Source organism: Danio rerio, chromosome 5 (assembly GCF_049306965.1).
Source record: "Danio rerio strain Tuebingen ecotype United States chromosome 5, GRCz12tu, whole genome shotgun sequence".
NCBI lineage: Eukaryota > Metazoa > Chordata > Actinopteri > Cypriniformes > Danionidae > Danio > Danio rerio.
In genome coordinates this window covers 32,302,802-32,330,570 of record NC_133180.1, presented here as the reverse complement: position 1 = coordinate 32,330,570, position 27,769 = coordinate 32,302,802, and the positions used below count along the sequence as shown (strand labels likewise).

The 27,769-nt window shown below is 33.7% G+C and overlaps 2 protein-coding genes across 14 annotated transcripts in view; both read left to right on the top strand.

Moving 5' to 3' along the window:
- The first annotated feature begins 1,327 nt into the window (after nucleotides 1–1,327).
- pip5kl1 (phosphatidylinositol-4-phosphate 5-kinase-like 1) lies at nucleotides 1,328–22,376 on the top strand. 4 transcript variants are annotated; one of them, XR_002458894.3, is made up of 12 exons: nucleotides 1,328–1,454; nucleotides 3,345–3,539; nucleotides 9,827–9,877; nucleotides 10,020–10,174; nucleotides 12,471–12,595; nucleotides 12,903–12,937; nucleotides 13,032–13,087; nucleotides 13,315–13,427; nucleotides 14,299–14,461; nucleotides 16,609–16,647; nucleotides 19,527–21,470; nucleotides 21,639–22,376. XR_002458894.3 is itself a non-coding variant. In XM_021476499.3 (11 exons), exons 1-11 carry the CDS (start codon nucleotides 1,434–1,436, stop codon nucleotides 19,984–19,986), a joined length of 1,413 nt encoding a protein of 470 aa, XP_021332174.1. In that variant the 5' UTR covers nucleotides 1,328–1,433; the 3' UTR covers nucleotides 19,987–22,376. The 4 variants fall into 4 exon arrangements, 2 of the variants coding, with proteins under 2 accessions (XP_021332174.1, XP_021332175.1); XR_012406913.1 differs by lacking the exon at nucleotides 16,609–16,647; XM_021476499.3 differs by having other exon boundaries at nucleotides 19,527–22,376.
- Nucleotides 22,377–23,587: 1,211 nt separating this feature from the next.
- sh3glb2b (SH3-domain GRB2-like endophilin B2b) overlaps nucleotides 23,588–27,769 on the top strand; it is a 45,551-nt gene continuing 41,369 nt past the window's right edge. For all 10 annotated transcript variants that reach the window (NM_201119.1, XM_068221124.1, XM_021476047.2 and 7 more), the window contains 1 exon segment: nucleotides 23,588–23,736. In NM_201119.1, coding sequence (NP_957413.1) covers nucleotides 23,674–23,736 — 63 coding nt within the window. In that variant the 5' untranslated portion in view covers nucleotides 23,588–23,673.

Sequence of the window (27,769 nt, the reverse complement as noted above, 5' to 3'; positions counted from 1 at the left end):
TCAGCAAGCAGTTTAACTGGTTTGCCTAATAATTGCCAGTGCAAGTTAAAGTGTGTATAAGATTTATATTAATAACTTGTTTTAAAGATTTATGTATTCATGATGGAGGTTTATTATAATTCAACCATTGTTTTATATTTCAACAGCCAAGAACATAGAACACACTTCACAGTACACATACATATGATATTTGTTACATATTCAGCCACCTGTCACACCAAGAAAATTCATCTAAGAAAAACAGCATACTAATCATAACTTAATATTAAAATGTCCCATTTTCTATGTACTTTTCTCTCATTGATTAATCTCATCAGCAGACACTCATATGATGCAATTTCAATCATCCCATTAATCCACTCTTTCAATTTCTGGCATTCTGGGATACTTCAAATTAGACAGGATCATTCTAGCGGCTCTAAAGCATCCAATCTTGAGAATAATAAAGGTATTTTTACCTATATTAGGTATCACTAGTTTGTCATCCAGAAGGCATAGCCGTGGCTCTACAGGTAACTCACAGCCTAGCCACTCATCCATTATTCTTCAACTTGTACACCAGAATAGGTCAACAAAGCAACATTCCCAGGTCATGTAAATAAGTACTTCCTTCTTTAGTGCATTTCTATTGAAAAAAAAACAACAATAGTCTCAACGTATGTCCTGTTTCACATTTGTAATTTCTATAGCTTCTGAAAATCCAAAAAGAGCCACATATTGATAAATAATGTTATGATAGACGTTTTAATATTAAGTTATGATTGAGTTGTCTCTTATTACAGTTATGAAAGTTTGATAACAAGCAGGAAATGTTCATGGGCCATTATGACAACATTGAAATGGTTCGAGGACTGAAAAACATCCACAAGATTAAATATTTCTGATATTAGTCTGTAAGATTTATCCCTCGAGCATACACTTTACATAGCGTTACATGTTCAAGTTTTGTTTTGTTTTCTGTTACAGTGTTTACGCAGAGCGTTCACACTGGAAAATACCAAAAAGGATATGTGTAATATATATGTGTGGACACCTTGCACACTTAGTGGAGTGTACACTGTGCAGGGCTAAATGAGCTACAAAAGAACCTTAATATATATATAGTTCATAAACTAGAGAGCAGTGCATAGCGCATTATAACATCGTCGTTTGGGAAACAACTTGAATGTTTGATTAGAGAAAACTATTGCGTCGTCACAATCTACTGAAGTTGTGGTTTAGGCATTTTGCTGTTATCAGTATCTGTGGTCTGTGTTCTCTCTCTCTCTCTCTCTCTCTCTCTCTCTCTCTTTCTGCGTGTGTGGGACGGGCTGGTGCGGGAGCGCGCACTCTGCTCGAGCACGAGCGTCTTCATCCGCACACCGGCCGTGTCATGTCACGAGAGGAGAGAGAGAATGCGCTGATCCCCCATCCACAAGCCGGACAGAGGACATATGTTCATGAACCACAGCGAGGTACGTGTATCTTTTTAATAACTCATGTAAATACACTACATTTATTTCATTTTTTAAATCGCAGTGAAGGTAAACTCAAGTTCCTCAGATCAACTCGGGCTCTCCTTAATCTAATATCAGTGTGTTAAATGTGCATCAAATTCCTATTTTGTCTGATTCACCATTATATATATATATATATATATATATATATATATATATATATATATATATATATATATATATATATATATATATATATATATATATATATATATATATAGTTGAAGTCAGAATTATTATCCCCCCTGAATTACTAGACCGCTTGTTTATTTTCTACCCAATTTCTCTTTAATGGAGAGAAGATTTTTTTAACACATTTCTAAACATAATAATTTTAGTAACTTATTTCTAATTATTGATTTATTTTCTCTTTGCCATGATGACAGTAAATAATATTTAACTAGATATTTTTCAAGACACTTCAATACAGCTTAAAGTGACATTTAAAGGCTTAACTTGGTTAATTAGGTTAACTAGGCAGGTTAAGGTAATTAGGCAAGTTATTGTATATCGATGGTTTGCTTGTTAGATTATCGAGGAAAAATGTAGCTTAATGGGGCTAATAATTTTGTCCCTAAAATGGTGTTTAAAAAATTAAAAACTGCTTTTATTCTATCTGAAATTAAACAAATAAGAATTTTTCCCAAAGAAAAAATATTATCAGACATACTGTGAAAATTTCCTTGCTCTGTTAAACATCGTTTGGAAAATATTTTAAAAAGAAGAAAAAAATTCGAAGGGGGCTAATAATTCTGACTTCAACTGTATATACACATACACACACACACACATATACACACACACACACACACACTTATTTATATATAAAAGTCTTTATTGTTATTATTATTTAGCTTTCTGCTATTTATTTTTTAAAACCCCAGCCAGCCTTTATGGAGGGGAAAACCCTGAAATGAGATTGAAAAATTGAATTTATTCATGCAGAGCAGCTGATTGCCATCACTGGATACAAATGTACTTCTGTCTGTTTAAATATTGCTCTGGCACTCGGTTTATAGTGGTGAAAAACACATGACAGTCGGAAGGACAAACTAAATGGTGTTGCACTGGTGTTGAAGTGGGCAAAAGTGACACTGTTTGCAACCAAATGATTTCCTCATGTTCAAGCAGCATACTGGTGCTTTTAAAGGAGCAGTGCATTTATTGCAGCTGGTGGTATGTTACATTGCTGACGTTGGAGTGTACACTATATAGTATTGGAGGTTCCAGATAACATAATTTCAGATAACCAATTGGTTATCTATCCGAGTGACCACACCCAAAGACCTCTGAGATGCTTGAATAGAAATTTTGATCCTTTGACTGGGAGTTTTCAGTCTGTTGTCTTGGTATTTCAAGATGATGACAAATGCATTTGTCATTATATCATAGCACTAGCTAGCTATAGAGTATAGTTATACAGTAGTAAGATAGTACTATATAGCTAAATAGTGCAGTATAAATTTATTTATTCATTTTGTATGTCTGTGTTTGGTTGGTTAGAGACTTCAGAATAATAATAAAGACGTCAAACAGAAATAATACATTTGCGTTGTTAAATTTAAATTTAAACACCCACTAAAAGTTCATTTAGCGTCACAGCGGTTTATCTCTACCTCTATGTATGCTTTTGTAAACTTTGAAGCATTGTTTTATTTTATATAGCTGACATTTTTACTTTGAATACAGTTTATATTAGTTTTAAATCAATTTAATTTGAAGCAGAATATATGTTTCTCCATGCAGCCATCAAAAGTTTTAGGTGTCTCTCAGTCTTTCAAATTTTTTGGCATTGTTTAGCTTCTGCCCAGGGATTGTTAGTTGTTTGTTGTCTTCTGTGTGTTGTAGATGGAGATGTCAGGGCCGAGTGTGAACCGCCGCAGTCGCACGGTGAAGAGGCGACGGTGGGGAGGACTGAGGCAGCAATGGAAACTGCTGGGTCTGTTTGAGATCGACCAAGAGCATGAGTTTCACAGTCTCACCTGCATGATGAAGGAAGGGCTGCGTGCTGCTGTGCAGAACACCATTGACAACCCTTTACCTGTGAGTATACACATGTTTATGAGCTCACACCTCCAATCCCTAGAGAATATCACTCCTTCCAGATGCAGGAAAAAACTATAAAGAGACTGTCAAAGAGTTTTGTAGATTTTTATAGTAGTCTGTCAAAAAAATTGAAACTTGTACATAAAAAAAATACATTTTGTGATCTCTGGTTTAGTTTTTATTCATGAGTACATACATTTCAGATTTTTTTGTGGATAGTGCCCATAAAAGTTGACCTTTTTTGCACTAAAGATTGTTTAGTTTTTAGATTAGTTTTCCAAAAGATGTATTACAAAATTTAATTCAAATGTATAATCCTTTTATGGGATTTTTCATTTCATCAAGTTCATGACTTGGTATTGTTAAAATGTTTGTTTAATGTTTTAATAATTAGTCAGTGGGCATGTTTACAAGGTGACCGTGCCTTTCCTTTGTGGTTTTAAAAAGGTTTGTTGACGTAACAATGTTGTCTCAGATCCACAAAAACAACGTGCTTGCCAGGCCCCTATGTGCAAATATAAACCTGTAAGTTTGCCATTGTTGCTTTAATTTGTCAAGTACTTAGACATGCGGATTGAACATGTAATATGCATTCATGAAATGTCAGTATTTCCACAAAATTATGTTTTTACTTAATAATACTGAAATAGTGACTTAAAAAAATGAAACTCATTTAGTTTCAAGTTAAACAACAGTTTGCCACTGTAGCGTAAACGACAAAAACATCAACTAATCAAACTGTTTAAAAAGCAGAAGAAAATGTGTAGTAACAATTCAGACATGCTAGTAAATAAATTTATTGTAAATTGAGGACTTAAGACAAGAAAAAGTAACATTTTAAGCGTGGAATTATTCGTTATATATATACATATATATATATATATATATATATATATATATATATATATATATATATATATATATATATATATATATATATATATATATATATATATATATATATATAATTTATTTACTTTTATTATTATTATTATTATTATTATTGTTATTATTATTATTATTATTATTGTTATTATTATTATTTTATTATTATTTAATTGTTTAACCAGTAATGTCCCATTAAGATACAATATCCCTTCTACCAGGAAGAGACAGGAAGCATAGGACAAAGTTACAAAAAAATTAAAAAATAAATACATGTCACAACACAGACACACACAGAAATAATATTAAACAATAATTGATTGCTAAAACATGTGCACTGTTTTAAATCGACAGTATTTAGAATATTTTTAAATATAAGTATTATTATTTGTTGTGTTGTTTTATTTACAGCTTTTCAAAATTCTGGTGCAAATAATCTTGTACCAGAAAAAAAAACTGGTATTTTAATCTGGTAATCTGTTATTGTTATGAAACAGTAGAGACGAATGACAACAAACCCAAAATGCAGTTACCAAGAAATAAACCATTCAGCTCATATTACACGTGCTGAAATAAAAGGTGAGAGAGACAAAAGCTTTGGTCTGATCAAAGACCTGCAAGGAGACAAGACATGCTCCATTTGCCCTTAATTAGTATGAGGGGAAGCTCCATGGAGAGGGCCTGGTTTAGTTTGATCTTTCCATGGAGACTGTGTGTTTGTGGTGCTAAAGGGCCTCCATATTACAGTGATCGAGCTTGATTACAGCTTTACTCTTCATTATGGTCAATTGCTTAAGAGAAGCTGATCTGGGGGCAGAGTTGGGGGTAATCCATTAGTAACACAAGTTATGTAATTAGATTATCTTTTTTAAAGTAACTGGTAAAGTAACAGATTCATTTTTTTTTCATTTCCAAGAAAATAGTTACTTTTATAGTAACTTGAGTTACTTTTTAAAAATATATATATTTATCGATGGCTCTCCTTTTGTTGAGAGAAATCAAAAGTGTTGTCTACTTCAATATCTGACAAAAGTCTTGTCGTCGATCCCAATTGTAAAAGCAATATAATATTGCAATATTGTATAAGCAAAATAATAACTTCACTTCCCAGAAAAGTGTCAGAAAGCAGATTTTTTTTCCTGATGAATCATCTGTTGAACTGCATCCCAATCATCATAAATACTGCAGAAGACCTGTTAGAACATGCATGGACTCAAGATTCTCATAGAAATCAGTCAAGTTTGGTGAAGGAAAAATCATGGTTTGGGGTTACATTCAGTATGGGGGCGAGCAAGAGATCTGCAGAGTGGATGGCAACATCAACAGCCAGAGGTATCAATACATTTGTGCTGCCCATTACATTACAAACCAGAAGAGAGGGCAAATTCTTCAGCAGGTTGGCACTCCTTCACATATTTCAGCCTCCACATCAAAGTTCCTGAAAGCAAAAAAGGTGCTTCAGAATTGGTCAGCCCAGTCACCAGACATGGATGGAAAATAAGTCATTAAAGATGAATCCAAAGAATCTTAATGAACTCTGGTAGTCCTGCAAGAATGCTTTCTTTGCCATTCCAGATTACTTTAAAGTTTAATTAATTTATAAGTTATTTGAGTCATTGCAGAGATGTGTGGATGCAGTCCTCCGAGCTCATGAGAGTCATACACAATATTAATTATTTTTTCCACTGCTACACGACTTTATATTCTACACTGTACATTATTTCTGTTTAGTGACAAGACTTTTGTCAAGCAAAGTCAGACCTTACTGTCCTAATTATATAATTAAAAATCAAGGCATGATTATATTTTATTTTGGTAAAATAAGCATAATAGAGGCCTTTACCTTTTACATAAACCACTTCTGATCCCAAATGATCAACTAGAAGTCAAGCCATTATTTGTTGTTCTTAAACCTTGGATAGGCTGCAAGACTTTTGTCAGGTAGTGTATGTGTAAACATGGTATGTACTTTACTGTAGGTCTAGTTTAAATGTGAAAATGAATTTACTTGTATAATTTACATAAACACAGATTCAGGATCCCTTAAGATGAATTAAAACTGTGAAAAAAAACTCAGGATATTCCGGTAACACTTTACAATAAGGTTCATTAGTTAATTCATTTACTAACATGAACTAATCATGAACAACACATGTACAGCATTTATTAATCATAATTGAACATTTACTAATGCATTATTAACATCCAAGTCCATGCTTGTTAACATTAGTTAATACACCATGAGTTAACATGCACTAACAATGAACTACTGTATTTTCATTAACTAACGTTAACTAACATGAACAAACACAGTAGTAAATGTGTTGTTCATTGTTTGTTCATGTTAGTAAATGCATTAGTTAACATTAACTAATGAACCTTATTGTAAAGTGTGACCGATATTGCTTGCTGAATACTTTTTTTTGAGCTGCTCCTCAACTGCACAGATTTGAATTTACAATTCCTTTAGCCTGAGGTTTGTTGACTTCACACTTAAAACTTAACAATCAATCTTTTGTAAAAGTTCATACATTTTTCAAAAACTTTTTATATTAATGCAAACAAACAAGGCCAGTCCAGGAAAAAAAAGCAATGCACAAGTAACATAACATATTTTTTTCTTTAAAAAAGTATCTAAGTACTTTTTAAAGTCAACTTTTTACTTTTAAAGACAACGTATTACTTTGTTTTTGAAAGTGAGTTTCCCCAACTCTGGCTGGGTTGTGGAAGAATTGCCAAGTGTTTGAGCAACAAACACCATTGTACTGCATGCATTGGGGAGGAGGAACAGAATGCCAACAATGCACCATAGAAAATGAAAACACCACAATAGAGCGCAGAAACGGGACTGCTAAAATGTGAGCCTTCTTCTAAACCATGAAATCAGTACGAAGTAGAATGTTGATAACAGCAGAAGCATAATACACAGTGTACATTTAAGCCTAAGTGTGTATTACACTGACATATCAGTATATTTCAACTCTGGACATGATGTTTGCATGACTACATTTTTCCCCATTTATACTGTACAATTTTCATCTGCAGAACTGTATACTGAATAACCGTATACTGTCTCAATTTTAAGACCATTTTCTGTAAACAAAAGATATGTATTTAGAGTTGTGTTTTGGGGTTTTAATGTATATGAAAACACAGCCAGGAGTTAATATTAATCTCATTATAGAGAGAGATTAGTCTTATGAAGTTTATTGGCTTCCTTTCACTTCAGAAAAATCACAATTGATTGATATGACATGATGCAGAAATGCACTTTAAGCACACACATATTCAGCAGTTCACATGTCGTTTGCCTCATTACTATCATATTATCTAGCAAATTTCACAATATACATGTTGGACTAACAAAAGAAACAGAGTCCCATAAACATAGTAATTCTAGTACAAGCTTAGATCAACTTTAAAAAAAGTGAGAAGTTTATCAGTGTTGTAATCTCACTAGGAAAGGTTGTGGCCAATTAAATGCTGCCTGAGCCTCCATTTTAATTATTTAATGTGGTTCATCAGAGTTTGTGTTTTTGTTCAGATTAGCTTGATTTACCCCAGGGTTTTACCATGTCTTACATGAGAACAAGGAAACTATGACATTTGAGGCTTATGGTTTGTCAGTTCTATTTTCTGAACTCTTAATATTCAGCTATGTTTTGGTTCAGATTGTCATTCTGTGGCATCTTTAATATCTTATTTTTGTTAATAAATGTCCACTGCAAGTTAGTAAAGCCGTTAAACACCTTAAAATAACTATATGGATTCATTTCAACAGAATTGTGAAAAAAATGTGAAATAATGTTCCCTCTTTTAACAGTACATTTTTAATAGTTCTGTTTTTTAAACCACAAAGAAGGTTATGAGGCAAACACATCCCCTGATCCTATTCTTTAGTTTGGTCGCACTCATGGTCATGTGCGTGTCTGTAAACAAACACACACAGAGATGATGCTGCAGAGAGCTGCTTCTATTGAATCCAGTGTGCTTATGCAGCAGAATGAATCCCAAATGTGCTGCCTATTGTCCTGGGGTCAAAGCACTATTGCAATGATCAGTCACAACTTTACTTCTGTATTATATCCAGCTTGATTTTGACCAATAAGAAAGACATAGTTTCAATTAACTTTTTATTAGGAGAATAAACTTAGCAATGCATTAATGACCTTATTAAAATATATATTTACACATTTCATTTTAAGAGATAATGTTTATTTTTATGATATAGTAAGCACTGTTAGGTATACTGTATTATTATATATTGTGTTATTTACAGTAAGTGTCCAAAAGTAAAATATATTTAGACATTTCCCATTTTCACGCACCTAAAAAGTTTTTTTTATAGAAAAAAGTGGTAAATGCTGTAGTACTATAGTTAAAGCATATTATTGTTCATTTGGTTATACATATATACATATATATATATATATATATATATATATAAATATCAGTGCATGATATGTATATATATATATATATATATATATGTATATATGTATATATATATGTATATATATATATGTATACACACACACACACACACACACACACACACACACATATATATACATACAGGTATATATGTAATGTATTAATGTAATTTATGACTGCATGTTGTAGGAGGCAGAACTGAAGCAGGGAGGATTCTTTATAAGATAGTTGAGTGAGAGAGTCTGACAATCAGACAATTAGAGAATGACAATCAGTTTTAAATTGCTTTTATGTTTTGGATTAACGTAACTTCTTTGAGTTTTTTCAGTTCGGCTCTCTTTCAGACTAAAATGTTTCATATATAAATATTTATACAACAGTTCTGTCTGGTTCTCGAATCTAATTGTCTGATAGCCATGATATATTTAAGTAATATCAGCACCCGTACAGCCTCTTTACCCTTTGTGTATTACTCCGCCCACATACAGCCGGCAAAAAGCAGACACTTTAGAACTAAAGTTTAAAAGATGCTTGCTCAGCTTTTTAACTGTCAGCTTATGATTTGAATCCAAGCTGGAAGAAAGTAGTTCTTCATACAAAAGGGTTTTTGAGACTGTTTGATTTTGTTTTTATATACACAGTTATGCCGTCAAACTGTTGTATCAACGCAATATCACACGAGTAGCAGTGCGATATGGCTGTATATCGGCACTGGTGGGGGCACTAAGGCAACGCACGCCTCCCACCAGTGCCGATATACAGCCATATCGCACTGCTACTCGTGTGATATTGCTCATATATAATGTTGTGTATATGTTATGTTATGAACATTTTATGACAGTTATTGTTTTGGGAATGTGAAAATAGTACAGATTTTGAATGCATAATGAGCGTTAAACAACAAAAATAAATACAATATGACTACTTCTCATCATCTGGTCATCTATTTTGTGTTTTATTTTTAGGATGAGCTGTGTGAGGATGACTACAGTCTTGAGGTTACTCAAATCCATAAGGTATAACTCCTCTAGCTGTAATTTTAGCAATTTTTGGCTGCGCCAAATGAAACTTGACAGAATGAATAAGCAGCTGTTAAGCATGTGCTTGAATTGTGCGTCAGATATTTCTGTTTCATTTGTGTGTATATTTGTGCTGAAGGACTTCAGGATGGAGACATACGCGGGGCCGGTGTTTGCAAGTCTGCGTCGTTCTTTGGGAATGACGGAGAAGGAGTATCAGCAGTCGCTCTCCTCTGAAGGCTGTTACCTGCAATTCATCAGCAACTCTAAGAGCAAGGCAGATTTCTTCCTAACGTGAGTCAGCACGAACATCTCACATGCTGGAGAATTTGCAGAACGGACAGAAACAGACACCGCTCACAGATACGTGAATGAAAGAAATCACTTAGCTTAATATGGCTGCCAACCTGCTGTTTTTTGAATATGATTTTTGAATATAATAATAATGACAAATTTACAATCAATATACATACATTATGTACAGGTATAGTTAAAGTCAAAATTATTACTTCTCTTTTAAAAGTATGGGAAATATATATGCAGCAAAAATAAAACTATTTCCAGAACCAGAAACTGGTTCCTCCATTTGAATGATTGTTTGAGCATTTGATTTATTTAATTATTGCAGGATTTTACTGAGTTGTTCATGAAAATTAAATATTTGATTTTTTTTTTATTTAAAAATGCATTTATATCTATTATTTGTAAGTAGGTGTGTTTGATTTATTATTTGGCTAGTTGTTTTGAAAGTTCAATTTATTATTTGATTTTGTTTAGACATTTGAATTTACATTTGAATTTTGTTAGGAAAAAACTTCCATATACAGTCGAAGTCAGAATGATTACCCCCCCCCCCCTGTTTATTTTTCTAAACATAATAGTTTAATAACTTCTCTAATAACTGGTTTATTTTATCTTTGCCATAATGACTGTATATATTATTTTATAAAATATTTTTCAAGACACTTCTATACAGCTTAAAGTGACATTTAAAGGCTTCACTAGTTTAATTAGCTTAACTAGGCAGGTTAGGGTAATTAGGTAAGTTATTGTATAACGATGGTTTGTTCTGCAGACTATCAAAAATATAGCTTAAAGAGGCTAATAATTTTGACCCTAAAATGGCTTATAAAAAAATTAAATACTGCTTTTATTCTTGTCGAATAAAACAAATAAGACTTTCTCCAGAAGGAAAAATAATATTATACATACAGTGAAAATGTCCTTGCTCTGATAAAAACCATTTGGGACATATTAAGAAAAGAAAAAAAATCTAAGTGGGCTAATAATTCTGACCTCAACTGTACAGGTATATACACATTGAATACAAATTAACAGTCCACATGTGCTAAGGGTTTCTTTTTGTACATTGACCTAAGTAAATGTAAGATGTAAATTCACATTAATAGTCTTTCTGCAGCTGTGCCACCCCCCTCCCCCCAAAAAAGATCAATTACAAAAGAATAATAATTTCAAATTACGTTATCATTATTGCAGTAGTATTTTGTTGTTTTTGTTGTTAATAATAATGTCCTTAATGTTATTATTGGTGTTACTATTATTTTTGTCGTTGTGGTTCTGTTTAGTAATACTGCAACCTTTATTTTTTCAAGTGAGGAAGTCTGAGATTTATAAACTTAAAGTAACAATTAAATCAGTGTGGTTTTATGACTTTTGAATAATACTGTATCTTAATTCTATTGTATAGCTAGTATATAATAATAAATCAATAAATACTTAAACTAGCACAAATTCTTAATATTACAACTAGTATAACAAACTGTGCAACAGTTATTTATGTATTAACTTATTTCCTTCTGTGATTTAAAAAAATTTAGTTATATTTTATATAACTATATTTTATATATTTATGAAATTCTAGAAGCTTATTTATTGTTAGGTTTTTATAGTGTTTGATGTTTTTTATGTTCTTGTTGGGTCTGATGCAACGTAACTTTGTTCTGCGTTACAATTTATGATGTTTTGAATGACAAAAATAAAGGAAACTGAACTGAAGTTAGCAGAAGCTTTTTTTTTTTGGGCTGAACTTGCAAAGTTTTGCTCACAAAACTAATCTTTTTTACTTAATGGAAAACATTTTAGTAATTGTACAGACATTTTAATGCTTTTTGCTAAACCAACAAAAAACAAACAAACAAGTAATTTCAACTTTTTGTTAAGTCTGATTTTTTACAGTGTGAAGTTAAAATATTTCTGGAAATCTTTGCTCTGTTAAATATAATTTGGGAAAAAAAATATATATATATTTTAACGTTACATACTGTACGTATAGATTACAGATAGATTATATAATATAAATATAATAAAAGAAGTTACTAAAAATATAAAAGACAGCATGAGAATGATTCTGATGGATCATGTGTTACTATAGACTGGAATAATAATAATGTAATGATACAGTATGTTATAATAATACACTTACCATATTTTTAAAAAAAAGTAGCCTTGTGAGCATAAAAGATCTTTTTTTAAACATTAAAAGTTGCACTGACCCTTAAGGTTGAAGTGAATGTCAAATGCACAGCTGTCAGTAAACTTTGTAACAAATACTTTTCTCATTTCTATTCAGCAATGACAAGCGATTCTTCTTAAAGACACAGAGCAAAAGAGAAGTGCGATTTCTCTTGTCTAACCTGAGAATCTACATGGAGCATCTGGAGAAATACCCTCACTCTCTGCTCGTCAAGTTTTTAGGTGAGCTGGTGAATTTATGACTTCTTTATTAAATCATATTAGGTGAGAAACCAGAAAACTGATTATATATATATATATATATATATATATATATATATATATATATATATATATATATATATATATATATATATATATATATTACTTTTTGAACTTTTATTTTTATTGACGTTAGTAAGTTGTACAGACAATAGAATATAAATTTAAAGATGTATTATCATTTACATTATTTCAATTATTAATATTTTGATAATAGTATCAATAGATGCATCTATTTAATACATTTATATGCTTTATTCATGGACAGGTGTTCACAGGATCAAAATAGCAAATCAGAGGAAGGTAATTATGTCAAGTATTCTGGATCTTTCATTTACAGTCTATGTTATCGATTATATCACGAACCCTGAAAGCTGTATTGATGTTTTGTATGCAGAAGTACTTTATTGTGATGCAAAGTGTCTTTTACCCTGATGACAGAATCATGGCAAGGTAGGGCTTGCTCTAAATGAAAATGGAGTGTTGTCCATTATCAGTCCTATAAATAGTTAATGTCTCAACGTATGTGCAGCACACTTGCAGTAATCCCCAGCCTTGCTGTTATTGATGGTTAAAAGCTTTGCCTTTTAGCTGTTACTTTTACCTTGCACTAATGATAAAAATAATGATCCTCTCAACTCTTGTAGTTGTACATTCACATCTTTCTCTCCATGTTAAAGGTATGATATAAAGGGCTGCGAGGTGAGCCGGTGGACGGATCCAGCTCCTGAAGGCAGCCACATCATAGTGGTTTTGAAGGATCTGAATTTCGAAGGACAGTTCATTCATTTAGGTAAGCTCAAAGGTGAAAGTGGACACAATTAGACCAGAATTAGACCAAAAAAAGCCAAACATGGGGAGGCTGCAAACCTGGGGTTATATTTATAAAACTTTGCATAGACACTTTCCTGAAAATGTGAACGAACAGCAGAATAAATTACAATTCGTTTATTAATGATTTCGGGCTCATATGACAATTTAAAGTGGTTCAATTAAGTCAATATTTAAGATAAATAGGTTTACTTAGTGCACTTAAAGCTCATTATCTCATCAAGTTTGTTTTTATAGATCACAACTTTTGCATGGTAACTGGCGTACACGTTTCCACCCCATTTTGTGTCATGTCTTTAGTGAATCTTTAAAGTGGTTTGCCAAAAAAAGAGTTTTCACTGGTGTAGTAAATCTGGCCCTAAGGCTTCATCTTCATGGATCTCATGCCTAGGGCCAGACAGAATTTGCAGATTTTTTTTTTTTCTATTTCTGCAGAGAATTTTGTAAATAATCTGCGGAATCATGCGCAGTGATTTTGGGAGTATCGTTAAATTAAAATGAAAAATAACTCCTTTTTAACTTTTACTTAATGTTTACAATGTAAATCCAATTAGAACCACTTATTTGTTAAACGAAGAAATTCTCTCATATAATATAAATCTACTAAAATATTACTTTACAAACTGTATCCTAAGTAAATCATATGACCATTTTCACATCAGTCAATAATATCACTAAAATTAATTTAAAAACTGTATTAATATAAATTTACACACATTCACACAAGGAAATAAATAGACTCAATGATGGGCTAAAAATCTGCATAAATCTGCAAATTTCTGCATGCACAGATTCCGTGTGGGCCTATTCATGCCTCCTTGTTTACATGACAGATCAACAGCGTCCTTGGCTCCTGCGTCAAGTGGAGATCGACACAGCTTTTCTTCAGACACTCAATGTGTTGGACTACAGTCTCCTGCTGGCCCATCAGCCCCTGCACCAGGATGAGCTCAGCCAGAGTCTGTCCTTCGCAACACTCATCATGCGCACCAAAAAGTGAGCAGATATTTTCCCCTATTTTATTATGCTGGCCAGTTTAATTTGGAACATAACATTTTATTTTTAGAAATGCTAATTAATTAAAGAGAAAATAAAAATAGATGTTTTTCTTTATTCATGTTTTTTGAAAAATAATATATATAAATAAATCTTTAAAATGTGTTTATTTAGAAATGTGTCATTTCAAATTGTGTGAGAAGGAATAACGGTCCCACTTTACAATAAGATGTCATTAGATAATTCTAGTTAATGTAATTACTAACATTAACTTAGAATGAACAATATTTATACAGGATTATAAATCCTCATAGTTCATTTTCACTAATGCATTATTAAATGGGGGGATGCGGTGGCGCAGTGGGTAGCGATCTCACCTCAGAGCAAGAAGGTCATTTGTTCAAGCCTCAGCTGAGTCAGTTGGCATTTCTGTGTGGAGTTTGCATGTTCTCCCCGTGTTCGCATTGGTTTTCTCCGGGTGCTCCGGTTTCCCCCACAAATCCAAAGACATGCGATACAGGTGAATTGAGTCGGCTAAATTGTCCGTATCGTATGTGATTGTATGAGTGTGTATGGATGTTTCCCAGTGCTGGGTTGCTGCTGGAAGGGCATTCGCTGTGTAAAACATATGCTGGATAAGTTGGCAGTTTATTCCGCTGTTATGACCCTTGATTAATATCTCCCATTCACACAGTGCGTCAGCGTCAACACTTCCCATTCACTTTGAATGGGTGACTTTAGGCATTGCTGAACTGCATTGTGGATCTGTCGGCACCACTTCAGAGGCATTGCTCGCTGCAGAAGTTGGGACTTGCTCAACTTTTCAAGCGCCAACGGAAGCGTCAGCCAATCATATTGCTGTATGCAAATACACCAGCTCAGACAGTAGCCGATTTCAAACTAATTTCATTGGCTGATGCTGCTATGACGATCGGTTTAGCCCCATCTTCCGGCACGCCATCTGTCAAGCGTTGACGCTGAAGCCCCATGTGAATGGGGTGTAAAGGGTCTAAGCCGAAAATAAAATAAATGAATGAATTATTAAAAGGTAATGGTAATTAAATGGTAATGAATAATGAAAATGTTTTTGTGTTTTGACCATTTTTATGATGTGATTTGAATCGAGTTGCATTGAATTGTTTGACTCGCAACAGTCAGAATTTCATTCTTTTCATCAGTCACAAACTATCACAAACATTTAAAAAGAAGTTTTAAATTCTTTTAGTAAAAATGATCAAAATAATCTACATTGTGTCAATTGCAGAAATCTGTTTTTTGTTATGAATTTACATAAAGTTTTAGGATATTTTCTAAATATTTATTATTTAACTAATGCCAGATCATTGAACCAAGCTTGACTGCTAAATGAGATTCATGCAGGAGATGCTGTAGTATTGAAATTTATTTTATGAAGTGCATAACATTTATGTGGTCACTGTTCACGTTTATCTCAGGTGTGGGGTCACATTAACCATTACTCAGCTAAATTCTATGAGCAAAATCTAGCAGGTAACAGTGGCACACTGCCACTTTAGCCCTCACAATATATATATATATATATATATATATATATATATATATATATATATATATATATATATATATATATATATATATATATATGTGTGTGTATATATATCTCAAATCAAAATGTTGTTATATAAAAATATAAAAAATCAGGTTAACCTGATGAAGACCATATAGGTCGAAACGAAAAAATTGAGAGCTAAAGTGGCAGTGTGCCGATTTTCTCTTGATCTTTTGCCTCTGTGTTTGTTTTTGATCGAGCACCTGCCTTTGAGAATCCTAGATGTGCACATATTTCTGTTTATTGGTTGCAAAATCTAGTAGGTACAAAAATAGTTTCATTTAAGGGGAAAAAGTTCACCATACAGATTTTGCTTGTGTTAATATTGATTGTTTAAACTTACAACGCTGATCAACAGAAAGTTGTTTGGTTTGAAAATAATATTTGTATAAGCATTATCTACTTTAGTGACAAAGTATAATAGTCATATTTGGCATGCAAAACTTTACCAAAACAGTCTGAATGTGACCACACCATTGGAAGATCTCATGCCTCTAGTTGAGTTCAGGATTTAAAAATAACCTTGACTGTGAATGTTCATGTTCACCTCTGCTTTCAGATCCTTCCCTTTCTTCTCCAAACGGCCACTGGCAGGCAGGCATGTAGCTAAATCACATCCCGCTTGAGCGCCATTTTTAAAGCAGTGTCTCACTGAAAATAACAAAAACTAAATTACTAAACCAAGCTATAACAACCATGTGTGTCCTTGCTACTACCACGCTATTATTTATTAATTATCATCATCTCATCCATTGTAGTTTATCCAACATTTTAATGAATAGTTCACCCATCACCCAAAAGTCACGTCTTTTGAAAGCTGTATGTCTCTTCTACGGAACACAAAAGTACATAGCAGAAAGTCCAAGCTGCATAGAAAATGAATAGCAGTGATGTACTGTCAAGCTTTTCATTGAACAGCAACCTGTTGTCACAAAAAGGCCCTGTTTCTACCTGGTATTACTAGGTGTTTTCAGTTTTTAGTTGTATGGTAACCATATCCAGGTTTTAATCAGTCACCTGCAATGTCTGTTAAAAGTGGAGTCATTTTTATAAGGCTTTTTTGAAGATTGACAATATTTGGTCTTCATTCACTTTAATTGTATGGAAAAGAGCAACGTGGACATTCTGCGAAACATCTCTTTTTACATGCATTCCACATTAAATTTAATTCATACAAATTTAGAATGATGTAAAGCAGTGGTTCTCAAATTTTATATAAAAATATATATATTTTTAACATTCAAAATCCTTAGCAATACCTAACCATGTTAAAACTAAGCTCTTAGGCTTTTGAAAATTGCAACAATTAAATAAACATCAACAATGGTGGTCAGATTTTAAACTCGCAAATGTTGGCATGTTTGTCTTGCAACATAAGATTTTATCTACTAACATTTACTTTGTTGCAGTAAATTTTGACACCAAAATAGTATTTATTTTTGTTTAGAACAAACATTATAACATTCACTTAATATTTGCACAAGTGCATAACAGCATTACTTTGACCCAATCTACACTCTCAGAAATCAAGGTACACGAGCTGTCACAGGGATGGTACCTTGGGTGGTCCATTTTGGTTCCTCAAAAGTATAAATTATTACCTAAAATTTTTTAAGAAGAACATGTTTGTACTTTTAAGGTACTAATGTGTACCCTTGAGGTATTAATATCTACCTTTTAAGTACAAATTTGTTTCTTTTAAAAAGGTACCACCCCAGTGAGAGTGTAGGGTCTACAAAAAAAAAAAAAAAAACAGCAGACAATCTGAATAAATGTGTAAATCCACTTTCTGATAGTAGGTGGTGTTTATGGAATTGCAATAATAGAGCTGTTTCCTCTGTACATTTAGCAAACTTTGATTAGTATTCTGAAAGCTAAGATGTAAAAAAAAAGAAAAAAAAAAACATGTCAGTCAGTTCCCTTCTTATATAACTTGATAGAATTCATTCTTAAATTGAGATTAAATTGAAATTCTGCACTCAGTTTAACCTTTCATGACCTACCATTACATTTTCACACAAAACAAAACCTATGATGTCTCTCTGAGTCAGTTGCTAAAATTGCTTAACCTTGGACAGTATTTACTGTATGATGTATAATCAAGCATTTTGATTAAATTTCTTTTTAATGATTATTAGAATGGTTATATTGACCATCATGAATTTCGTTTATTATCAGATTAGTATCTGTTTCAATCCTGCTTGTATGCCTTAAATTATTGCAAATGTTCTGATAACTTTTCTGGTGCACCCTAGTGGGGGTTACTGTATGACCCCTTGGTTGGGAACCACTGATGTAAACATTATGGGCCTTATCGTACACACAACGCTATAAAGCGCAACATGTATTTGGCGCAATGTGTTGCTGTTTTCAGACCAGCGCAACCCTAATTTTCACATTTTTCGCCACGTTGTTTAAATATCACATCCATTTGCACTACTTTGTGTACTCATGGTCTATAAAGGAGGTGTGTTATTTATTATTAAAGGATATGTATTATTATATGACTTCTTCATGTCTGGAGGGTATTTTCAGTTTATTTAGGACATTATTCATTTTATTTTTTATTATAATGTTATTATTATTAGCAGTATTATTTATTATATGCATATTATATTTGTTTTAACAAAACTAGTTTAAATTTGTCCATCTGTCTGGTTTTGGAGATGTATGCATCACCATATGGAGCAAAAGAATAGGACGTGAGTTTGAATTTAACTCAGTTTTTTGACCACACTTCGTTATTATTGTTCATTTATTCGTTTAACTGAATTTAGAAATAGTTTTGAAACAAATCTTTGCGCTTAACAAATGAAATTAAATATACAGGCTAATAGATGTCTTCAGTGGAGTGCGTACAACACCGTTTTCTTACTCAACAAAAGGAATAAAAAGTAAAAGTGAAGTAAAGAGAAAGTAAAGATGCCGAATGGAGGAGGCTTGTTCTTTATCTTCGAGCTGCAGATGGTTTGTTTTCTCACTGTTTTCTTGCTAGTGAAACATTCAGTTTTTCCACTTATAAAGTCTGCCATGTAAATGGCAAATGCTCCATGACTCTTAAAGGGAATGGGAGATGAGACTCTAATTGGTTTAATGTGTGTTATGCTCAAAACACACCCATAACTCATTAAGAGAATAAGCCAATCCCTGTTAGACCATGCGCCAGGGCGCAGATCGTATTTTTCCATCCATAAAATTGCAGAAGTCGATTCAGACACGTTCTTAATGCTTTTGCGCTTACACTTAGTTAGACTATTAAAATCTAGATTGTTAAAATAGAGCCCTATAGTTTTAAAATGAACGTCCTGTTTACGCCAAATGTTAACATTGCCATTGTTTTTTACATGCTATTAATAGCATGAAAAGTTCAGGTGAAGTAACCGGCTGCTAAAAAAACAAGAGCTTCATCTCCAATATGGGCAACAGCCACATACTTTGCACCTGCTCAAGTTAATGTTCTTATGTTCTGTCTGTCAGGTCAGTGAATCCAGTGTCCAGTCCCACACATGCCGCTTCACCCACTGTACCAGGAGTGGTGGCAGATGAAGACTCATCACCCCTCCCCTCTGAATTAAACTGTACACACAACAGTCACATAACAGAATGCAGTGGCAATGATGGAATGGACAATACAAGTCTTGAAGGAGAAAACATTGAGGGACCCAGTAGAGCAGGAGCAGAATCGGCTGACCTACAAGCGTTTCAGTCCCAGAACCGGAGGCTCCTTCCCAACTTCAAGAACCCGCTTCATGTCATTGATGGACCAGAGCAGCGTTACTTCATCGGCATTATTGACATCTTCACTGTTTATGGTTTTAGGAAGAGGCTTGAGCATTTATGGAAAAGACTGAGACACCCAAGTCAAACATTCTCCACTGTCAGTCCTCCAGCTTACTGTCACCGGTTGTGCCACTGGGTTCAGGACCATACCAAATAAAAGAGGCGACAGATCATGTGCCAGAAGATATGCACCTGACCCATACATACCTCATTAGGCAGTGGAAAGGACCTGAATGTACTTTTGACGGTAAATGTTTTTCTCTTTAAAGAGATTGCTCACCCCAAAATGAAGGTTCTGTCATTGTTTAGTCCAGCTAAACACTATAGAATACACAAGACGTGCAACTTGTTTACTTTTGAATGGTGAAAAAGGCAACAGTCACTTCAGAGAAGAAAGGCCTGCCTTCCAGTAGATTAGCCAATCATCAATCGGTATAGACTGACGATTCTTTAGAGCAGGGGCTTGGTCCAGATGCCTGTTTTTTAAGACAGTTTCTGCAACTTAGCGAATACTAATAATATGTGAAATAAATGTTTCAAGCGCAAATCACATTCTATCGGTTTTGGAGGAGATTTGCTGTCAGGAATCAGTTGGAAACTACCTTAGAAGACCAATGTGAACCAATCAGAGGATGAAACTGTGTAACATTAGTTATTGATTATTGCAGAAGTTACATAATCTGATTGACAGGATGACATCTGAATTGTGTCCTCCAAAAATAGCCATAAAGAGATTGTTGTTGTGAATTTGTTTTCTTCAGGTGCGCATACGCATGGGGAACCTAAAAAACGGCATCTTTTTTTTCATGACTTGAGCAGTTAAAAACTATATTTCTAAGAGAGTTTTTGTTAAAGTTTATTGGTTATTCCAAATATAAAAGTTAATCGCTTGCCAATGGCAAAATCTTTTGGAGAATTTGATGTTTCCCCATTTAAAGAGGAAGAAGCTGGATGCATGGAAGCTTGCATGCCTGAGAGGAATTTAAAGATGGTGGCTGAGTGAAATGATTTACCTTAAAAGGACTTTGTTTACACTCATGTTGGACCAAGTGCATTAGAAATGTGTTCCTCTTGAGAACACACATGTACAGTTGAAGTCAGAATTATTAGCCCTCTTGTGAAATTTTAATTTCTTATTTTTGTTAAGACAGACAAATTGGCTAATTTTTCATCATTCCCACAAATTCTGTTGAACGGAAAGAAGATTTTTACAACACATTTCTAAACATAATAGTCTTAATTAGTATTCAGCTTAAATTGACTTTTAAAGACTTAACTAGGTTAATAAGGAGCTAATAATATTGACCCTAAAATGGTTTCAAAAAAATTTAAAACTTTTTATTCTAGCCAAAGAAAAACACAACTTTCAGTAAAAAAGATACTATTGTAAATAATATGGAAATGTCCTTGATCCATTAAATATAACTTGAGAGCTTATTTTTTAAATTATATATTATTTTGCTAATCTCAGAAATCTAATTTTGCTAATAATTTTGATAATTACTGAGATTCATTTATTTAAATATGAGAGGCTTTCATAATTTCTTTGAAAGTTTGTTCAACAAAAGCACTTTAAAACATTGATGATGAGATCCAAAAGAACAAATTCTTCTGAAGAGACATCATTGCTTTATATCACAGGTGTCAAATCCAGTTCCTGGAGGGCCGCAGCTCTGCACAGTTTAGTTCCAACCCTGCTTCAACACATTTACCTGTAGGTTCCAAACAAAACTTGAAGGACTTAATTAGTTTGATCAGACGTGTTTAATTGGGGTTGGAACTAAACTGTGCAGAGCTGCAGCCCTCCAGGAACTGGATTTAACACCTGTGCTTTATATTATAAACTGGTTTCATTTAGGCTTTTTACATGAACAATGTTTAGTGAGCTTCTGATATGTTCATTAGGTCTGTTAGTCATAAGGCTGTTCTCTTCAGGAGACTTGGATTAAAACACTTCTTTCATCCGGCTTTATGGAGAAACAGAAATATCACAAATTTTGTTAATATCTTGTCATTTTTGTTCTGAAAATCTTGTGAATTTTGGAATGACGTGAAAATAAACTATGACAGAATTTTAATTTTGGGTTGAACTAAAGCTTTAAGTTGACCTTCTTGAAGTCTGCTTTTGAGCTTTTTGTTTACAGATAATGCTGAGTATTTGCTGTAACATGGCACTTCAAGAAAAAACAGTTAAATGTTGTATTTAAAATTATTATGAAAAAGTGCAGAGACCATTGCATTATGCCAAAGATGCATAAGAATGAAGCAGAAAAATGAGTATTGGATTTAAGTCTTATTTTGAAATAATGATTGAATTATGTGATACCGATTACACATATCCCATTCACCCAAGAGTTACCATTTGATAAGCAGTCAAAGTAAATTATACCAAGATATCAGACTTGCAACTTTGCAAAAGCAGCAGCTTCTGTATCTCTTAATTTTGTTGAGCATTGGTTATGTGAAGCTTCATAAGTGGTCATTCATGTGAGCATGTTTTGTTTTCAGGTATTTATGCAGTATAATAATAAAATAATGTTTAAGCTTTTAAGTTTCTTTCTTAAATCATTTAGTTAGATTATTTTGAAATTACAAGCATCAAACAAATGCAAAGTTCACAATCCTTTTAACAAAAGGGTTCCTGATGATCTAAAAGGTGACAATAGGTGTTGGCTTCTTAACTTAAAAAAAAAAAAAATTACAGAATTTAAAAAAAATGTATTTAATTATTTTTTACAAAAAAACTTGTGGTAAAAAAGGAGCTAAGCCGAAAGGCAAAGCTATCAATTTACCAGTCAATCTACGTTCCTACTCTCACCTATTAGCTTTGGGTCATGACCGAAAGGACAAGATCTTGGATACAAGCGGCCGAAATGAGTTTCCCTTGCAGGCTGGTAGGGCGCACCCTTATAGGTGAGTGCTCTAAGTAGAGCCGCTGCTCTTCCACACAGAGAGAAGTCAGCTGAAGTGGCACGGACGTCTGTTTCAGATGCCTCATTGACGCCTACCTATGGAGGTTTCCCAGGCATGTCCCATCAGGAGGAGGCCTCAGGGAAGACCCCGGACACGCTGAAGGAACTGTCTCTTGGCTGGCCTGGGAACACCTCGGGATCCCCTCAGAGGAAGTGTCTAGGGAGAGGGAAGTCTGGGAAAAGCAGACAAAAATGAGATGACATGAAGTAAAATCTTAAATATTTATTTCCATAATGGAATATATTGAGTGGTAAAAGGAGCTTGAACATTTAGTATTTATTACTTTTTGTTATGCGGATTGCCTCTCTATTTTACTCTTTTCTTATTGGTTAAATCTACATGATCAATTATGACAATTATTTGTTTCTCTGTTGCCAAATTGTTATTTAAATATATCATTAGATAGTTGCTTGGAGTATTTAGTGAGATTTAACTGCATTTGGACAATTTTTAATTTATTATTAAAGTAAAAACACTCCTGTAATTTGTGTAAAAGGAACCCCTAAAATATTTTACACTAAAACTTTAATTTGATTTATGTATTTCAAATAAAAAGAAAGCTAACATGCATGTTATGATGTGTTAAAATGCCTCAGTCAGATCTTTCAAATACAAAAGAGATCAGACCAGAAGTAAACAATAAAAGATCATCGAATCTACATATTTATGAAATCTACTTTAACAAACGGGAACGAAATGGTTAAAGTGCGTACGGCAGACCGAGTAGATGATGGCGGATGTAACCGATGGTAAGATCATTAAGCTCCAGGTTGCGCTGTCGAATCAGCTTCTTCCTGCACAATCGATCCCGTTGCAGGGACAACCAACAAGCTGATGTTGCTGAAACGCACACAGTGAAAACGCTGACACGATGGATTTCAATGTCAAGAAACTAGCGTCGGACGCAGGTGTCTTCTTCACTCGGGCAGTCCAGGTATGAAACGACCCCATGCTTTCTCCACACTTTGCGGGAGTTGCGTTCAGTCGTGAATGAAGCGGGATGATGGGATGCATGCATGGATGGATGGATGTGCGCAGCGGCAGCAGCTCGAGTCAATGAATGAACAAACCGCTTCTCTCTCGTGGCCTTACTGTACACGTCCACGAACAAAAACGTCGCGTAAATTCTTAGTTTGTCTGTAGCTGTCGAAGGGGAAATCCCTTATGTCATCTGTCATGCCGCGATGATCTGTATTTTCCTCGCCATTGTAAGCCGATAGACGCAAGCCAAGCCCGTATCCATTATTAATGGCTGTTCATGTGACAGTCACCAGCTGAATTCTGGCGTACAGACGAAGCCCTGTTTACTACGGCTTATTACTTTCATGTGACGATTCATGTTTAAACATGATATCGTTCGACGAAAACGTCCAGACTACCAAAATATTTAACACGTTAGGTTTTGTATACCGAAGACATAAGAGTGTAAACAGGATGAAGATCCTTGTCCAAAGTTTAAAGGAACAGTTAACCCAGTTAATATATATATATATATATATATATATATATATATATATATATATATATATATATATATATATATATATATATATATTTATTTTTTTTTTTACCAGTATGTTGTTCTGTACCTGTACCTTGTTTTTATGAGGAACTGAAAAAACGCTGTTTTGCTTCTGTTATTAGTATATTTGACCCATTCGTTTTTACACTTCTGTCATCGTTTACTCACCCTTCTTTCAAATCTTTAAGCTTTTCTGTTGTAAAAAAAAGAAGATATTTTGAAGAGAGCTGAAAACCCCTAACCATAGACTTCCATACTATTTTTTTTCCTACTATATAAGTCAACGGTTACAGGTTTCTTACATTTTTAAAAATATCTTCTTTTGTGTTAAACAGAAAAAGGAAACTCACAAAGGGATGAAGCCACATGATTGTGTGTAAAAGGCGAGTAAAGTTTAATTTGTTATGCGATTTGAAGTAAATTCACAACTTTTTAAATTGAGAAGCTAATAATTTATAGCTATATTACTTTGCTATATTAATAGGCATGGGACGATAACCATTTTTGAGATATACCGAGATTTGGAAAAGTCAAGATTTTATAACCGCCAAAATATTCTGCTATAGCGTCCCTAAGGTGTAAGAATTTTTTTTACATTTTTTTTCAGGACAACAGTATATCTGGCAGAAAAGACATCATAAAATCAGTTTTTTTAAACTAATGAAGACAGCAGAAGTCAATGATTGACATGTTTACTGCTCCAAAATAAAATATTTTGTGTTCAATGGGGACAATCTTTTAGTTTTTTACCTGCACATTTACTAACAAGAATATGTTTTAGAGCAGTTATCACAATACCGTAAAATCGTGATATTTTTATCCAAGGTTATCATTCAGTCACAATCTTATACCGGCCTATGCCTATATATTAATTTGTATGTTTCCATATATTATTTGTTCTCAACCCGAGTGACCATTTTGGCTTTTTTTGGTACATATTATATGAATCGCATTGTACATTCAGTATTGTGACATTGACTACTGAAACAGAATATTGAACAAAGAACTGTTTTATATTTAAGTGCTCCTCCTTTAGTGCTGCATTTACATGGTGTGTGAATGTATCATATGATGATGTAAAGTTAACTTAATAATTATTCCTCTAGCAGTGAACAGTCCTTAACTGTTCAAACAGTCTTTTCAATCTCCGCAAAGCCAAATTTCAGCTAATAATGATTTATATTTCAGTCTGTGCCTAATGCTATGCTGCCTATCACTCCTGTTAGGACTATTTTTGGAAGTATTGATCACTATTCTCTCGATCATCATTGGAGCATCATGAGAGGGAGCAATTTCCTTTCTATAGACCTGCTTGTATGCAGAGCTCTGAAAGATGTCTGGCCAGCTGGTGGTGTATGTGTGACTGAGGATGGCCATCTGTTTCCATGTGGGTTTGCATTTATGGATAAAAGGTGTTTGTTATTTTTATAATTTATTTTCTAGGCCGACCCCTGAATTGGTCTGTAGACTGTGACAGATGATATTTTCTCTAAATTGTTAAAGTTGTTAGTTTACATTAAGGACCAGAATGAAACTTCATTGTGTTTATCCTTGATGAATTAAGTGTAGTCACTTCATTCTTTCTTTCTTTCTTTCTTTCTTTCTTTCTTTCTTTCTTTCTTTCTTTCTTTCTTTCTTTCTTTCTTTCTTTCTTTCTTTCTTTCTCTCTCTCTTTCTTTCTTTCTTTCTTTTATTTGACAAAAAAGTAAGAAAATGAAGAATTATTTTTGAAGAATGAGCATTTAATATCACCCCACAATGGCCCCCACTAAAGAGAAGTTGGAAAATTTAAGTTTAAGGATATCCCTATAATTGATAACTCTCTATATTTGCAAGCTGCTAAATATAAATTTCCTATTAGGCTGATGACATTAATACGCATCTCACAGCACTTACAAATATGGCAAATCATATATTGTGCATCCCTAGAAAAAAAAGGGATTTTCCTGTAAAACGTCCAATATTGTTTCATTTATATCATTTTTAGCGTGACTGCAGTGGCGTGAAGAAAAATGTCTTACAATGTACAAACATCAGAGTTATTAAATAAATAAATGTACTATTTATAATGAGTTTAGATGTTCATTCTTGTGTAGTTAACCTTACAGTATGTGTCCAGGCCAGGGTGACATATAGAATATTGTCACAGTATTATCATTCTTAAAGACATAGGGCCCTATTTTAATGATCTAGGCGCAAAGTCATTAAGGATGTGTCCGAATCCACTTTTGCTATTTTAAGGAAGGAAAAAGCTGCTCTGCACCCCGGCGCATAGTCTAACAAGGTTGTGCTTTAATGTTTATGTGCATTAAACCAATCAGAGTCTTATCTCCCATTGCCTTTTAGAGTCAGTTGCGTCGCGCTATTTGCTATTTACATGGAGGACTTTGTAATTTGAAAAACTAAATGCTTCACTAGTGAGAAAACCGTTAAACAGACCATCTGCAGCGCGAGGATAAAGAACGAGTCTCCTCCATTCGGCCACTGAAGACATCGATTATCCTACATATTTAATTTAGTTTAAGCGCAAAGATTTGTTTCAAAACTATTTCTAAATTCAGTTCTAATTTCCAGCAAATGAATAAATTAACAATAATAATGAAGTGTGTTCAAACAACTGAGTTATATCCAAACAAGCATCCTATTCATATGCCCTATATGGTGATGCACACTCCAAAACCCGACAGATGTTATTTGACAGATAACAGACTTGTTTTTTATTATAACAAATACATATATACAATGCATACCCCCCCACCCCCCAGCCGGCCCCCAGATGAGGCATGTAGGTAGTAGTTTTTATATTTGTGTACAACATAATAATTTTTGTAACATTTTAAACCTTTTTTCATATGTAAAGATATTTGTGTATTGCTGTACATCCTTTGTGTCTTAAGCAATGTTTAGGCGTTTAAACCTGCAGACGCGCATAACTAACATGCTCTACGCTGGACTTTAGATCAGCTTTTAGTCAGTCAATGGCGCAGTCTATTTCAGTTCCTCAAAATAGCAACATGCCAACAATAAAACCCTTGAGTCCACAAAGTGGCTCAAATGGATTTGCTGTTTAAACAACGTGGCACAAAACGTGAAAATTTGGGTTGCGCTGGTCTCACAATAGCAACAAATAATGCCAAACATGTCTTGCTCCTTATTGCGCAGCTGCAGGGTGTATGATAGGGCCCATAATGTTTTATCCCTGGATGTGAAACTGCAGGTCACTTTCAAAAATCATTTGTTCATCCACAAGATGCTGCAAACACCTCTTGTCAGTGTGTTTGTCAGGATTCCTCATTTGTTATGATCGACTGACATATATTCTCAGCTCACTGGTGAAATAAATTCAGAGCTGCAGCAGTAAAGGGAATCCTTCATGCCGAGTCGCAGCATGTGAATGTGATTTATAATCTTTTTTTTCACTTCAGGCTGCAATTTTATGCTTCGT